The 17871-nt window shown below is 29.4% G+C and overlaps 2 protein-coding genes across 4 annotated transcripts in view; one reads left to right on the plus strand and one right to left on the minus strand.

Annotated features, from left to right (window-relative positions):
* The window catches only part of LOC106677795 (cyclic GMP-AMP synthase-like receptor), a 22310-nt gene extending 10740 nt beyond the window's left edge, over window positions 1-11570 (plus strand). For both annotated transcript variants that reach the window (XM_014415922.2, XM_014415920.3), the window contains exons 5-9: window positions 484-613; window positions 3996-4142; window positions 5370-5498; window positions 7537-7671; window positions 10358-11570. In XM_014415922.2, coding sequence (XP_014271408.1) covers window positions 484-613; window positions 3996-4142; window positions 5370-5498; window positions 7537-7671; window positions 10358-10651 — 835 coding nt within the window. In that variant the 3' untranslated portion in view covers window positions 10652-11570. The remainder of the gene's footprint in view (window positions 1-483; window positions 614-3995; window positions 4143-5369; window positions 5499-7536; window positions 7672-10357) is intronic.
* A 1976-nt stretch (window positions 11571-13546) lies between these two features.
* Window positions 13547-17871, minus strand: part of LOC106677796 (uncharacterized) — an 18335-nt gene continuing 14010 nt past the window's right edge. For both annotated transcript variants that reach the window (XM_067050616.1, XM_067050615.1), the window contains exons 2-3: window positions 15742-15908; window positions 13547-14156 (exon numbers count right to left, since the gene is read on the minus strand). In XM_067050616.1, the coding sequence (XP_066906717.1) occupies window positions 13608-14156; window positions 15742-15908 (716 nt within the window). In that variant the 3' untranslated portion in view covers window positions 13547-13607. The remainder of the gene's footprint in view (window positions 14157-15741; window positions 15909-17871) is intronic.

The raw sequence follows: 17871 nt of genomic DNA on the forward strand, positions 1-17871 counted from the left end.
ATGTAATTAGTTTATTGATAATTTTCACTTTCTTCCATTTCTTCTTTGAATATTCCTTTTCCTTGATTACTGTATAGTAAGAACGAAAGTTGACAAATTTCAATTCATATTATCAAACAAACAACCCAACGAACACTTCGGAAGGACGCGCACCGCCATCTATCTCGTTTTGAAAGGCATCTTTATTTTAGATAATGAAAACTGGTTAGCTTGTTTTTTGATTTAAAATAACAAATAAACAATATACATAAATAAAAACATAATTAAAATAATTTATCTATAAATATCAACTATTTATTAAAAAAGAGGATATTACAATATATATAGTAATTTTTCATTTAAAAAAATGTGTATACCTGTTTACTGTATTATTTACAGTTTTATATATTTTTTGTTTCTCGAATTATTCACATAAATCTTTATCATTTATATCATGAAACTTCATAGAAAATTATCTAATTCACTATTTTTTTTATTTTATAGAACTATTAAACAATGGTGTGATAATGATGGTTATCTTCTTGAGAACAAAGTTCGTCAATGGTTGGAGGGTGTCATTAGCTGTCGTTTAGGTCATGGAACAAAAGAGGTACCTGTTCCTTCTGGAAGAATGGTAAGTTAAAAACCACAAATATCTTCTACAAGAAGTAAATATTCAGTCTTGTTCAGCTATATGTTAAAAATTATTTAATTGTTTATGCTATTCAGTTTATAACACTTAGATTCTTTCATAAAACTCTCTTTTCTATTTTTCATTCTATTCTCCTTTTCATTGTGTTCCCTCTTATACAAGGGTAAATCCTACATGAACAGTAACTATTTATTGATTTATGCTACATGCATACTTTTTTTCAATGTGGTCTCTGGAGTTATCAAAACAATTTTTTTTCCATTAGCAAGCTTGAAAATTATTTTTCATAAAAAGTTTGAGAGTGAGATTTCTACCATTAGCCTATGTGCTCCTTGATTTCATTGCTTTTGAATAGTTCTCCAAGTGATTCTTTCAAGAGTGTAAACAAAGAAAGTCACAAGGGGACATGTATGGACAATAAGGAGGGTGTTCAAAGTTTCCTTGACCATTTTTTTTCCTAATCAAGATAACCATGATATCTCTAATGGGTATACCTCATCTTTATTTTCAGTTATCAGTTCTTGCCAAAAAATTTCTATCCCATTATCAAGCTCAGAACTGGTTCAAGTAAAATGGCCAAATTACCATTTGTATTGTATTTACTCTATTATTGAATAGATGGATGAGTAGCTAGTTCCAGAAGGAGCTTAGAATATCTTGAATGAGGTAATGCCTTTCAAATCAGTTACAAGATGATTAGGTCACTACTTGCGTTATTCAACTACCTACTTAATATATTCATATTGTATTTATAAAATCTAGTGTGGTACGAGCAACACACAAATTTCAGTTACCACCCAACTTTGAGTTGAAATTAATCCTCATTTGTTTCTAAAGAGATATTTCTTAATTATTCCCTGTGGCAATACTGTCTTGTATTAATTTTCCTATTGAACCTCAGGATTGACTAACTCAAATTTCAACAATTTTCAGAAAAGTACTTATAATATTTCTCATTGCAAAAGTATGACAGATATTTAAAAATATAACAATTTAATAAAATTTACATCCTCTGAAACATTTATTTAATGCTAAATTGTTATAATTCAGGTTATAGCATTGCAGCGAATAATATGATGATATAACGTTGTAGGGCTTAGTAACAAATAGATCCCTAAATAGATAATGAACAATGAACCGAGAAGTATAGGTGGGAGAATCGCATCAAGACTGACCTGATAGATTTGGGTTTGGATAGGCGTCACTGGACAGATGTATGTAAACAGTATTTAGTGTTATCAACTTCGAACCTCAGGTTTGCTAAGTCTTTATTATTATTATCCCAGAACTGATGAGCAAACGTCCGAGGGGTCGACTGAAGCATAGATAGGACAATTGCATCAAGACCGACCTTGTAGATTTGGGTTTGGATGTCGTCACTGGATAGATGTATGTAGACAGTGTTAGGTAGTATTGACATTGAACCTCAGATTCACTAAGCTTTAATTATTAATATACTGCTACTCTCATTCCCAGTAATGTATTTTCAACCTGAAAAAAAACTTTTTCCTCTTTTCTGCTTAATTATCAAATCCTTTCATTGGAATTTTAAAAATGTGAGATAGTTAAATGTTTCAAATAGACAAAATTAAAAAGTACTTTTTAGGTGCATATTTTTTGAAAAATACACATTTTAGCCCTGTCCTACTATTTCGATGTGGATAAGATCATGCTGACACCAAAAAATACTTAATTATACATTGAGCTACTGGGTTTAATCAAAATTGTTACAGCTGTATTCAAAAAATTTGGATAATCGATTCTTTAGTCACTTCTGGTTAGTCAATTTTATCAAAAAAGTTGTACCCGCCTTTAGTATTTAATTGGAGTTTCATGTGTCTTTTCATTTCAATATAGGCTGACCGCATACACTGACCCAGACCATTTTGCGAGACTTGGTCATTTTGACCTAGAGGACCTTAAAATGTGTGTGTATTTCTTTCAAAAACTCAAATTCTAAATTTTTCACAATCACAATATTTTCCCTCAGTATATATTTCATGCATAGGTTAGTAAAAGTAAAATACTACTTGAATCTTGATACAGATTCTAACCTTTTTGAAAAAGTCTTCAGCAGTTCTGGGCACTGAACTCATCTCATTTCTTTGCGCTTTTACGAATGTGACATCATCCACTATACTGTATGAATAGTCTTAAATTTCAAAATTACCTGCTTAGTGCAAATGGATTCTCTCTTCCAATGTATTGACTCATACTTCAACCAATTCCTGCTTTTATTATTCTTCAAGGCTTTTGTAAACAAAACGAATGCTAGAAATAGCGCTTTGTCTTCAAATTGTGAACACAAGATAAATGAGAGTGTTAATGACAGAAGTGATAAATCTGTTTTAGGATAGAAAATGAGTTTTAGCTGACCATTAACTGTAAATGATTTGGCAGGTGAATGAAACCATTTAATAAACCTGTAGGATTTATGATTGATATAGGCTTTTTTCTATAAAAAACGCTTGTTTAAAATTGGCCATATTCTGTGATATCTCTATATCTCTGGTTGGAAGTTAATTTGTAAACTACCTAGAATATGCTTTTTTATGAGTTAATTTAATTTAAATTATGCCATGCATGATAACATATTTCATATATTCATTTCAAAGTAAAGGAAAACAAATCCTAAGACATAACATTTTAGAAATGGGAAAACTCCATGTTTGTTCTTATTGCCATCATCATGTCAAGAAGCTTAGTACCAGAATGAAGTTTTGGTTCCTCTTTCTTCCTAAATATTAAAATAATGTAGGTAAATATAAAAATAAGATGGTGTGGCCAAAAGAACTCAAATAGTAATAAAACTAATTATTATGAGTTAATGTTAGGCCTCACTTTGCAGGGCTAAAAAAGATACAAATAACTAAAATAATGTAACAAAATAAGAAAATAGATAACAATAATAAAACTAAACTTCATTCTAGATTTTCTTTTAAGGAAGTTTGATTATAATAATTTTTTTAATTGTTGAGGTGAAAATCTATCTATTCTATATTTTTCTTTGTACGTTTCAAAACAATGGTTCCATACTCATGCACCTTTACAATCCACATATTTTTCATATTTTCAATTTCCCTATTGAAATCATTTTATGTATATAATCATAGTTGAAAAATCGTTTTACACTACATTATTTCACTACATCTCAAAAAATTGATTTAAAATATGTGAAGAGTTTTATAAAAATGAACAAAGTAAATTAAATTAAATAACTTAGGTTTTTACTCAATAAAAATAAAGTTTTGCGCAGTGAATTAATTCTTTGCACTTTTTTATATTATTAATTATTATAATTCAATTGTAGTGTTATATTTAATTTTCTTATTTTAGAAAAAAAAGAATGATTTGGTATTTCTAGGTAAGAATCACATTTGGAAAAAGTGGACCTGCATTCACACTCCATGTAAATATAGGAAGTGATGTAATAGACGTCGACTTGGTATTTACTCTTCAGTTTCCCGAAACAATGCAACCACCTGGTCCTATTAGGTGGAATAGTGATTTGGTAATTATTATTTTATATTGAAAGTAATCCTTCTGCCTTAAAATATCACTTTTTTGAGCTTTTTGAAATAAACTTAAGCATATTGCATTTCTTTTTGTGTATGTATTGGACCCATCTTATGAAAGGAATATTAATTTATACCAAAAGATAAAAAATGTTCAGTTCCCTCTAACTCATATATTTTAGTCCATGCCCCCTCACTCATTCTTGTAGAGACTACTTAATAAAATAAACTTTTACCGTATCTTAGAATCCTATATTTTAATTAATTTTGATGTTAAAGTTTTTTTTTAAATTAAAAAACATTTTATTAATTTAGATTATATTTGTTATAGATAGAAGAAGGCTACTATTTTAATATAAAATAAATGTTGATATGTTTTGAAAATTGTTTATTTCACTATGATTTAGAAAAAAATTTGTAATAATTTCAATTTTAGTGGAATTAATAAATTTATCAATGAATAACACAATTCTTATTACTACTTAATGTAATAAGACAGATTAGCAAGGAATGGCTCTGAAACCATTCCAATTACCTTGGAGCCAGTGTGTGGCATAAGCCTAAGCTATGCTAAAAGTAATATAAAGACAGCTTCCGGCTTAAAATCCAAGCGTTATTGGCTTAAAAAAAGGACAGCTACAATTTAAGCTTTTCTAGATGAACCTTGGAGAGGTCAAAGCAATATACTGCTTCAGCTGGACAGAAACTCTCTTAGTAAAATTACAGGGATCTACGCAGGTCACTGTACACTTAATAAACATATGTTTAACCTCAAGGTTACAGAAGTAACCCTGTGCAGATTCTGTTATGCTGAGGATGAGACGGCATACCACATTATATGCTAGTGTGAACAATTTGCAGGGCTGAGGTTTGCACTGTTTGGAGTGGACCATATCATGGATGCCAAAAGGTGTTGGTTGATCAATCCCTCAAGTACACTCAGATTCTTAAAAAAAACCAATCTACATATCTCAAGCTTTAATAAGCTCATTATAATATTATGGTGTTTTTCTCTTTAATGCCAGGTAAAAAAAAAATACTACTTAATGTTTAATATTCAATAATTAATTTAAAAATCAGTTAAATTAAAGTATAGACACCACTTTACTTTTGTTTATCTCTTTCATTTGTACTTACAGATGATTACTGCTCATGCATTATTTTTTAATTTAATATAAAAAGTGAATTTTAATATTATGATTTAAGTCAATGCTATGTTGTAGGCTGCTTGCTGGATGATTGTTCCTAAAGAATCTACTGATAGTCGTTTTTGGAGAGTTTCTTTTCCTTATTCAGAGAGAAAACTCACAGGAAGCAAATATAAACTTAAATTAATTAACAGACATTTGAAGGTATGCTCTATTCAATAATTCTTTAACTTATATCAATAAATTTTTGGTCAATATTATTGTAGATTACAGGTTTATTTAAAGAATACTTAGGGCTGTATAACAAAATCTTTGCAGTGATGTGAATTCCAGAATAGTCATAATATATCATATTTGGTGTATGGTAGTATTGTTTAGGTAAATAGCCAGATACATTACAGGTAACTGAAAGCTCAGATCCATGAAAGGTTATTATAAAAAATGTTAATGTATTAATTTTTTTTTTTAATGATATTTATTCAACAATATCCTCAGCGTATAAAATTGATAGTCCAAAAAAATAGATGTTAGTAAAAAAAATTAAAATAATGTTCACTGAAATAAATTAAAATAAATGTTCACTGATATTAGTTAATATGATCATCAGTGTTCAAAGTTTAACCTATCTGACTAAACATACCCCACCCCTTCAATTATATGAAAAGTCTTATTACATATTGAATTGTTTAAAGAACTAACTTTAAGTATATTACAATACTTCAAAAACAAAAAGAATGGTTTCTTTGTCCCAGTATTTGTATTTTTACCTATTTATTTTTTCTGAGCCCCATGAGAATGTGGGAGTTTTTTTTTTATGCCAAACAACGAATCACTTTGGCCATCCATGATCGCACAACCCAATATAGTTTAATTTTTTTCACTCAGGTAGTTTCTTTTATTATTATCTAAAATATTCTGAACGATTTTTTTAAATTTCTGTAAAATTGTTTATTATTGTAATATAAGAACACTTATTATCAAAGAAAAGCTAAACCACAATTTGAAACTGAACCAAGTGTTAAGGTGTTATAAAACCATGTTTGCGAATGATTGATCTACTTATAAAATTATTAAATCATAAAATATATCATTAAATAGTAACGGAAATAATAGGGCTGAGGACTTCTTAATCATAGTATATATAACACATTAATATAGGTGTAACTTTTTTTTTTTTTTAAACAGCTTCTGCAACATAATATTTTTAACTTTTTGTTTATCGACCATAAATCAATATTACAGATAGTTCACGTGCAGTAATTTTTAATAGCTTGAAATTATTTCTTACTTTAATGTGGAATTGTTATTGCTTGATAAATTGCACCAGTATAAAAAAAAGGAGAATTTTTCATTGTTAATTTTGCACTCTTGGCGAGGGGCACATCTCATCACCGCCTAGTTCCTGCCCTTTTGACACCCCATTTCACTAATTACAATAATGTAAAGACAACTTCGGCTTTATTATATCAATGAATGATTTTGATTCGCTGAATAAAATGAGTTATTTAATTAAAATAATAGAAATTCAATTATTGACATGGGGAGTCAGCAATACAGCATGATCACCAATAATTGTCATCCTTAAAACAAATATTAGAATTGGTAATTTTAGTTTTGAAATACACATTAAAATGTTTATTAATAAATCCTAATTGTTATAAACGACTTACCTTGAATTTTAAAGGTAGAAACTATAAATTTTTCAATACTTTACCTAACAAAAACAGGAAAAAACGTCCCCGCAACCACGTAGTTAGTAATTATCTTGATTATTATTAACTACTCTCTCTAAGTTGACTGTTAGCAAAGCTTCAGCTTTCTTTTATCATCCACAATGAATTTTTATTCAGTTTATTTAAAGCTGAACATTAAATTGTTTTTTTTTTCAAGTAAAGATCTGATTACCAGCATCATTATGGTTTACACTATTTTAAGCTTCATTTATTTTGACCACAATATTTAATAACTATTTCTACCACCCAAGAGATTACCAGAAATTTTTAGCTTACAATGTGACTTATAATTTCAAAATATTGTTTATATGCTTTTTATTCTATGAACTATTATATTTTTAACTTATTAGCCAAAGTAATACAATATATTATCCTGTTGCTCAAACTTAATATTATTACTGAAATATGGCTGAATCACAAGCCTAATCATTTATCATAACATTTATTACAATTATGATAGTAATACATTAGTTTATCTTCATCTTTCTTATTTAAAATTATAATTTCAGGCTTTGCGTGATGCTCGAGATTTACAAATTGCTAGCTATTTTATTAAAACATTATTTTTATGGGAAGCTCATGAATGTTCTATGTACAACAGGACTAGATTTTGGGAAAAAAGACAGGGCTATTTATTTATTTATGTAAGTTGTATTAGTGATTTATATATTTTTATAACTGTTTAGTTATTATCTTAATATTAAAATATTATATTGTTTGTTGTCATTTTTTATAGCCTTTAGAATTCATGGCAGTTAGTCATGAGTAAATTCTTTTTTTTTTTTTTTTTTACTTTTTTCTGCAGGTGCTTCACATCTTTGGAATTTACCATTGAACTCTTTTTGCAAATCAGGTTTTGGCTCTCTCAATTTATTTACATATTTCCTTAAATTTCATTACTTAGTCTTTTATGTTTTTCCCAATTTCCATTTAGTTCATGGTTTTTGTTAGCTACACTCAAAATATTCCACTCTGCTGACTCATATCCCCTCATTGTGCTGTAATAGTTGTAACAGAATGTTCATACTCTAAATAAAATTACATAGGGGTTTCTTCTGTATATGTGACATTCTATTGTCCAGGTGGTCAAAAGAGCTAATTATGTAAATAACAATCTTGTCAAATACTGAAACAAACCTCATGAACTATTAGTGTATCTACAGTTGGTAACTCTTAGTTTCTAAAAAAAAAATATGTTTAATAATATCTTGTTCTTAAATAAACTGATTATTATGGTAAAAATAATACTCATCAATATTAAGATGAAAATATAGTTCCTAAATGGAGAAACATCAGGCCCACGAGGCAGGTTACAACAGATAAAAAGATAGTATCCAACAGTATCCTTCATCCGACAGCATGTTAACCTTCATTCTGGATAACTGAATTTTTTGTGAGGAAGAGAAATTCAAAATAAGATTAGGAGATAATAGGAAATTTGTTTGAAGGAAGGAAAGTAAAGTCTTTGAATCTAAAAATTCAAATGCAACTGGTAAGCACAGTAGAGTACAGAATTTACATAATCTGATTTTTTCAATTCTTTTTTGGTTTTATATAAAGTCAGGGCAAGGGGTCTCATTTTGTCATGTCCCCCTTAGCAACGTACCCCAGAAGTATAATACAATACACAAAGATGCTGCAATCCCACCTGAAATTATCTAGGTGACATTTAAGCCAGGACCTGGCTTGCAAGGGAAGCCGCAAGAAGACCCTCCGAAATAACCGCAACAGCAAAACTTGAAACCACCTCCAGATAAGCCATCACAATATCTTAATATATGAGACACCCAAAGATCAGTTTTTCCAGTATTATTATTTTAATTAACTGCATTAACACAATATGCCCCTCAAGGTATTAACAATTGATTGGATTTAAAAGAAATATATGCATGTCTTCACTGATAAGCAGTCATTATCTCTCTTAATTTCAGACCGAATTTTCCACAATAATTTTGAATAACATTTAACACATTCAGGGTGACTGCAGTAAAGCACAGAGCAGGGCTCTGATGTAAACAGAAGGTAATGTCATTTTTTGGGATTGCATGAGCAACTATTGTCCCTCATTGTCTAGTGTGCGAACTGCTTTTTTAAAAACTTTTTAATCTCTGTAACCAGTATTTTTATCTTATGATGCGTTAGGTAAGTTTTCAGTCACTTGTTTTTTTAATTCTCAGAGGAGCTTTGCTCTCTGACTGGACAGGACATTTTCTGCTTCTGTGTTTTTTAATATCCACTTTTCTGGTTTTAAAGTTTTTAATTTACATTGTGTCATTAAGTGAGACAATATAAAGGCTGAGTTTTTTCCACATTTGGTAACTCTATATGTGCTGTGTGTATGTCAACCTAAAACAGTTCAGCAGTATCCCTTTCAGAACAAAGTGTTTCTCTCATTGATATTTACAAAAATCTTACTTTTAAATATCTTAATGTTTTTTATCTTTCAAGTTCTTTGATTTTTCTTTTAAATCTTGAAATTTTATTTAGAGATAACTGATTTATATCTATTAATGCATATTTTTGTAGGTTAGTTGGACTTTTAAAGCTTGATTTAGATATTTAATGACATCCTAAATCATGATAATCCACTTTAATTTTGTATATTATTCCTTTCGCGATTTTTCGTATTTGAGTATTTATATATCAGAACTTCAATTCCAAATCCAGTCAAGCCCATCTTCTACTTCATTATCATCAAGTATTTTATGCTTTATCCAAAACATTTAACATGTGATTTAAATGTTTTTGGAAGATTCCTTTACCTTAACATAATCTAGAACCAAAACTGTTAATTAAAAAAAAAAAAAAAAATATTGGTTTTGGAATGCTACATCTCATATATCAGTAAATAAATATCTATGTGAGCATGCACACCCATATATTTTCTAATATATTCCTGTATCATTGGTAAATGCTGACTATTTTTTTTATGCATTGCACAAATTTGTATTTGCTTGACAAATCAATTTAAAATTATTGATTAGCTATTTTGTTAAATTGGTCAATTTTGTGGCCTTTCTTCTTAAACATTAAATTAGTAAATTTCATTTCCTGCAACTTTCATCTTTTTTTTCTTAAATATTTTTTAATTTTTACTTCATATTTAATTTACAGTAATTTTAATCTTACACCATGTCAATATTCTTGAGGAGTATACATTAACTAAAACAGTACTTATCTATTAAATAGTTTTAAAAGGCACCAGATTTAATTAAATATCATAGTTCATTAGTAAACAAAATAACCAAAGATATCATCTGAATAATTAATTTACATGTCAATTCTTATTGCATTTCAATGCTGTTTTCACTTTTTTTTTTTTTTTTCCAGATGCTCAACAAACTATATGTAACTTTGAATGAAAAAAAACTGCCTTATTACTGGCACAAAGGAAACAATCTGTTTGATAAACTAACTCAACCCCATTCAATTAATATGGCAAATCAAATAAGTCGTGTTATATCAAAAATTAATGACTTGATTTTAAAAAAGGACAAAGAGAAACTCAGATCTTATATTTTATCCTTGTTCAAAATTGCTGAAAATGAGCTACCAATCGGTGATTTAAGTTTACAGGATAAAATAGGGAAAAATGAAGAAAACTCTAGCTGTTGCATTTTTTAATCTCAAGAATTAAGAGTTTGGATAAATTTCATCAGGATTTTCATTTTTGCAGAATACAAAAAAATATCTCATGATTTTGTGGTTTGTCACTGTATCATGTATTTATAAAAAAAAAAACCAAACTCATTTTCCTATTGAATATAATATAATGAAAAAAAAATGTTAAAAAATATTATTTTGATAAAAAAAAAAAAAAAAATTAGCAATTTCTTGGTTAGAGGTTTTAACTTTGAAGATACAGCTGTTTGGTAACTATTTATTAAAACTTGGTATACAAAATTGATCTTTTCTAGATTTTCTTTTTTTTGTATTCACCTGTCAAAATTATGTTTGTTACTTTGATTTTAGAGTAGTGTCGGAATAACTTAAAGCTAAGTTAAATGATTTGATAACTGAGATGAACATTCAAATATCTTTTCAAAGTTGACGTTGATTTGTATTTTTTATGAGCTTGAGACAATTCTCAAAATCAATACTTACATAAATAAATATAACAAAAAAAATATATAATGAAAACTTATTAGAAGTAGATTTTAGTATTTTCTTGTCTGAATGTGCTGAATAAAACAAGCTAAATTATTTAAAATGGTATTTTCATTAATTTAGTTAGTTTTGTTAAAAACTTATATTCTTTAATTTAGTTACCATATTATTAGCTATCTACCTTATTTGAACGTACATTTATTGTACTTCAGTTTTGTTAATATCTTTCTGAGGTGTTATTTTATTCCACAAAGATGTTAAATCATTGATTTTTTAGATTTAAATAATTACAAAGTAACAAGTAGGATCATCTTTCATGTTAATTACTACATAAGAAATTACATTGAATAGATGCTTTAGTGTAAGTGTACCTTATTTATGATATGATGAAGTATCAACACATATTTTTATAATAAATGGAGTATTTAAGCATGGATTTTGTTTTTTCCTTCTTTCTAACCTGATTATACCTGATTAGCAGTAGGGAGGTTTTCTATCAGTAACCTAACCTATTCTAAACAGAGACAAGTTTTCATTCTTTGTGGCTGCCCAAAAAAATTAAGTCTACCTCCTAGACCTGATTCGAATTAGCACTGCTGCAGACTCAAGTTGCTAACATGATGCCTCAATACCCTTAGTTACAAAGGAACCTAAGTACTGATATCTCAAATCTTTCCTCCTTTGATTAGCCATTTTTACCTGAATAGTCATAAGTTTTGGGTACCTAAACTTAAAAATCAGTGTTTTAAGTATATTTAAGTGTAATCTACTGTCGTTAATACCTTACATAGCATAATATATTTACAAATTCAACAGTATTATATAATAATATGTCTAACAGAAAATGTTTAGTAGTAGTTTTTGCAAGCGCTGTTATAAGCACTACATTTTGGGTTAAATGAAAGCTAAGTAATAAATCAGTGTACTGGAATTCCATATGAGGAAAAGGCAATCTGGGAAACCTCCAAAACAATAGCTGTAGCAGCTACTCTCCTCCCTCAACAAACTTTCTTATATCTACTCATATCTTAAAGATCTCCTACTCTTCTTCAATACCATTCTCATGTTATATATCATATCTCTTGTTCCACTCCTAATTGCAGCTCATCTTACATTGTCGAAACTAAATACCTACTTAAAGGCCATATAACCTAACACAAATATTCTGTCTCTTTACTGCTTCTAAACTTCCTCATCATAAAACCACTCATTTGATTTCGACAATACTTCCATTCTAGCCACCATCCATCACCATGACAAATGACTTCTATCCAAAAGCATTTATGTACAATTAAAGTCTTTCCATGTTAACCACAAAACTGACAAATACAACCTATCCCTAGCCTATTCCCAAATATTCAATTTATTAAATTAAAACAAATAATTTTTGCAGCAATGAGTTGTACCCACTGCTACGAACACCCGTATTGTCTAATAGGCAGGGTAGGGTGATAAATAAATAATAAAGTTACACTGTAGTCGCGAGTAAACCCTGTGGGTTCTGGGGTCCACTCAGCCTCATAAATTGGGTAAAAATCTTGCAGTCAAGCGTGATTCTGACCAAGTTACCTCCTTGCACAACCGTTGGTCTAGTTGTTACTAGACCTACTATTGTACTTCCTTACAAAGTACTGAACCCTTAACCCTTCGTAGGTAGTAGTGGCATAGATTTTTATTTTTTTTAAATAGATTTCTAATGATGAGAAGATAGTTGACCGTGGATAATATATATGAGGAGAAGATGGTTGAGGGTGCAGTCAGTGAAGAACACAAAGACTTATTTATTAGTCTTACCAGAATTTCAAGCCTGCATCAGGGCAAGAACAAAAAACAAGATAAACAATGAATAAAGGATATATAGAATGATTAGAAAATAAAAAAATAACTTACATATGGTTACATAAATAGTGTTAACAAACATGAATAATTCAAGTATTATAAGAAGGTGAAGGCTGTATGAGAAGAGTAGTATCAAAATTAATTAATCTTCTCATACAGTCTTCACCTTCTTTTAAAACTTGAACTATTCATGTCTATTAACACTATTTATGTAACCATATTCTCTTTTGACCGCAACCCTGATCATCTTATATATCAATTTTTACGGTCAACTATATATACATATATAACATTCTATATATCCTTTATTCATTGGTTTTTGTTCTTATCCCTGATGAAGGATAGAAATTCTGGCCGAAATCTTAGTACTAACGAATAAGTCTTTACTTATTTGTGTTCTTCACTGACTGTACCACCAACCCTTCTCCTCATTTTAATCTACGGTTAACTATTAACACCTCATTTTAAGTTCTATAATTTAAGATTAAGTAATTGCTAACACAAGGCAGTTCCAATCAGAGTTACCACTTCTAATTCTATCGCTGTTCAGGGTATAAACATAAAAACAACATATTAATAAAACAAAAATATTTTATGATGTATTATTGAACATGCAAATATAAACATATAGGATTTACCATAATTTCAAAATGCTGGACAATTTCCTATGATTAGTTAATACCCAGTTGTGAAAAGGAGGACCTATTGCACTGATGCATTCAAGGATTGCATAACTATCCCCTTCAGCAGAATGAGCATTTGAAATTTTTTTCTTCAATAGATGTTGATACACATTTTCAAGTCTATAAGAGGGTTTTTTGACTGGAGAACCAAACAGGTTTCTTCTGACCTTGGATGGAATTGGCGTGGGTCCTTGAGGAACACTTTCTCTTCTCCTCGGAGGCGGATCTTCCCTAGGAAGCCTCTTCTTCTCAGGTGTCTTACCGTAAACATAATCCAAACTAAGATGAATATCATCGTTCAAGACTGACTTTTCCAATTCATCGATAACCCTGCATATTTCTGTAGAAGAATTAGTGATCCATTCATCATCTTCTTGATGAGGTGGAGTGTACGGCTGAATAACTTCTTGAGGGATTTGCCAAGGAGGTGGTTTTTCTAGAATTTGTAATTCTCGAAATGCATGTAAAGTGTCACTGCATAACACAGTATCTGGAAGTGGCTGAAAAATTAAATTGTATTAGACATTTAATAATAATATAATATGGTATAGCTTCAATTAAATAGCTAAAATTTTATCAAAATCTTAAAAGGAAGACTTAATTGAAGTAAATAATGGTGTAGCTCATAGCTCTTGTGGCGACAGTGGGGGTTCAAAATTAATTAACTTAACAAAACTGTTACCAGTAAGTATTAAAAAAAAACAAAAAAAACTAAACAAATAATGTTATATTTAAAGGATGAATATTTGTGCAAAGAAAATTCCAAATAGCAGCATAATATCAAATAAAACAGGCATATTTCCTCAAATTATAACAGAAAAATAATATAAGATAACTTCTTGCATAAAAATGTAAAATAAAATATTTCTATGATGTGTACACGTACGTAAATATACATGGGTTTATATATATATATATATATTCTCTTTTTCTTTATCATTTAATTTTATTTGGAATTTACATTACTAACTAAAAAAATAATATGACAGGCATTTCCATCTCTAACTCAAAGCTTATGTTTTGATTAATTTAAAAATATATATATATAAATGAATAGAATAATGTTGTATATTTTATTTTAATATTAATTAGATCCTTTCAATTTCTGTGGTCACTGGAAGTAAGACCAAAACACTTAATTTGAGTTTAAACCGCAAATTGAAAACTATTAGAAAGCACTTTAAAAATACTAAAAGTTGAATTTTCATGGATTTTATGGGATTTCACATTATCTAAATTACTAAGTGCAATTGATGATTACTCACTAAAAACTTCCTATGGTCCACCAAAATATACAGGCCCGGATTAGTGATGATTAATATATAGATTTATGGAAAAATTTTGTTACCTCACAGATATGAATACATTTTATTTCTGGTTTTGTAGACCAAAATACCTAAGTCGAGCACCTAAACATTCAAGTTGAATTTGTGACAATATTTAAGTTGTAACAACATAAATACTATTACAAATACTACTTATTAATATACTTTGTAGTGATTTAAAGTTTTTCTTACCATCGTAATCAGTAATCAAAAGTTAAGAGTTGCCTGTTCGTGAAGTGTTTTGTTGTTTATGACTTCAAATAAAATAATAGTACTGAGTATATAATAGTGTTGAGAAAAAAGAATTAACATCTGTGGCAATACTTTTATGGCCTTGAGATTCAGACTTAAGTTTATTTTGCATTATCTTGAGAATTTCAATCCTTTTTAGCCATTATTGCCCAATAGTGAAACACTGCTTTTATAAAATGTTGATTTCTTATTCTTTTGTATCAACCAAAAAGAGAAGATTTTACCAGGATGGTCTTTTTTCCCTGATACTAGGTTCCTGGATTGCTAAATATTTTGTCCCTCTACGATTTATGTAATCCCTATACAAGGTGAAATTTATATAAAAATTAGTATATTTTGAGATGTGAAGAAATAATGAGATATTCTAATCACAGCTATATGAAGAAAACTAAGGTTTATACTGGGCACATCAAATGTTTGAGAAACAAAATGTAAGTTGTTTGGCTACATAAAAATTTATACACTGAATTATACATTTCTAGAATACATGCTTATGTTGTATACAAACCTTTCCCAAAATTTTAGTATGAGCTTGCAATAATGGAAAGTCAAATCTATAGCCGTTATGAGCTAGCAAGCAAACTGGTTGGGGTTCACCCATTATGAAATTTTCCAGTATCTCACAAACCTTTACATCAAACGTTCTTTGTGACTCAAGAAGTTCATTGCTTAATCCTGTATATAAAATAAAAAAAAAACTTTTGCATAGAATAATTAAAATTACATTAATCAATATTACATTCTGGGTTTATAGGTCAGGTCTTAATGTAACTTCATTTCCAAAAAAGTATATGGGTCATTTTCCAAACTTTGTACTATTTTTTTGAAAATTAAAGTGGATTGATTGATTGGATTGTGAGGTTTGAGGGCGTTCTAGAGGAGAAAGTGATTGATTTAATGTTTTACCTTGCCAAAATTAGGAAAAACAGTGGTGAAACATTGGATGAATATCTTATGAGGTTTCAATGTTTAGTTCAAGAGATAGCTCAACTGGGTAAATCCTTACCAGACAGGGAATTGGTGAGATATATCATTGAAGACTTACCACCATATTATGATCCTGTTGTCATCGCTATTTAGGTAAATAGTAATATTAAATTCACTTAGCTAAGGCAAATGCTTTTATCATTTGAATGGAGTAACAGCACCAATAGAAACAAATATTTCATGAAAGGGCAAACTTCAGTCTAAAAGTTTGCTTTATTGGCAAAAAAAAAAGGTCATCTGAAAAATGAGTGCTGGTTCAACGAAAAAAAAAAATGAATAACCCAACAGAAATGGACCCTCTGATACAGAAAAGCCTTAATCAAGAAGACAACATAGAGCATCCTTGGCCACATAATTTGCCTTATGTGCAATTACCTGTGATAATTGGTATTTGGTTGAGGAAGAATCTGAAGAAACAAAAGAAGATGAAAGGGATATTGATAAAATTCATCGAAAAAAAAAATTAAAATGAAGAACCATAGCAAAGGTGGTATAAACAACTCTAACTTTCAGTATGTTTTAGTTGTTCCAAAGTTGTGTGGTGATTTACAATCACTGACCAAGGAATTTGAAAAGGAAAATGATGTCATCTTTTCCCAGGAAGGAAGCACGGAAGAAACTGATGATGACTCCAAAGACAAAGTTCCTGTACTGATAGAACAAGAGACATCAGATCAACAACAAACATCAAATGATGATGAAAGTGGTGAAATATTGGTAAACATTAAAGTAAAAAATGAAGGAAAAGCCAAGAAGCACCAAGACAAATAGCCAGAGAAAGAGAGACCTGCTGAAAGGTTACCAGAACTAAAAGTCTTAACTGGTGACTCGGGACTTCGTTTCAAAGATGAAGAAAAACTAGACTGAAAGATGAAAAAACACTTTATCGAAGATTTCTATACAGAAGAAGATAAAGAACACCTAGATAAAATGCAGATGACTGTAATTGGGACCTAGATAAAACCAATATGGATTGTAAAGCAAATAATTTAGAAGAGGAAAGTAACAAATATACTCATAGCAAAAAGAACAAATATTGCTAAACCTCCTGTTGAACCAATTGTTCATAATGACATTAGAGAGTATTTTGGTGAATATTATAATCCTGACTATGAAAAATCTGGATGTGGTCAAAAAAGGAGAGGTCCAAATCATCCACAAAAGGACAGAAGACCAGTTGGGGATGTTTGAACCTAGGACTTGAAGTGTTTGTGAAACATTAAATTAATGTAGGTGTAATTAGAGTGTGTGTAATAAAGAGTAAAAATAAAAATAAGCAAAGTTATAAATAAAAGAGAATAATCAAACATATTTAAGGAAGGAAATTGTTGTATAAAATAAGTTTTATTATTAGATAGGTAAATAAAACAATAGATGGCGACAGTATGACATTGCTGGGAACAAAGAAACATGCCTGTTTCTTTGTTCTGAGCACAGTCGGGTTTGACATCTATTAACGGAAACATAAACTCTTTGTGAGATGTAGATAGTTGACCGTAGATTAATGCTTGAAGAAGTTTATCGGGGGGTGCGGTCAGCAAAGAACAACATAAATAAACAAAACAATATTTATTTATTTTATGCCGACGTTTCGACCTGAGTTTCAGGTCTTCATCAAGGCTATAGAACAGAAGAGATAACAACAACATTT

The sequence above is a fragment of the Halyomorpha halys genome, unplaced genomic scaffold (genome assembly GCF_000696795.3).
Source record: "Halyomorpha halys isolate HHAL.00 unplaced genomic scaffold, Hhal_1.1 Scaffold108.1, whole genome shotgun sequence".
Classification (NCBI taxonomy): domain Eukaryota; kingdom Metazoa; phylum Arthropoda; class Insecta; order Hemiptera; family Pentatomidae; genus Halyomorpha; species Halyomorpha halys.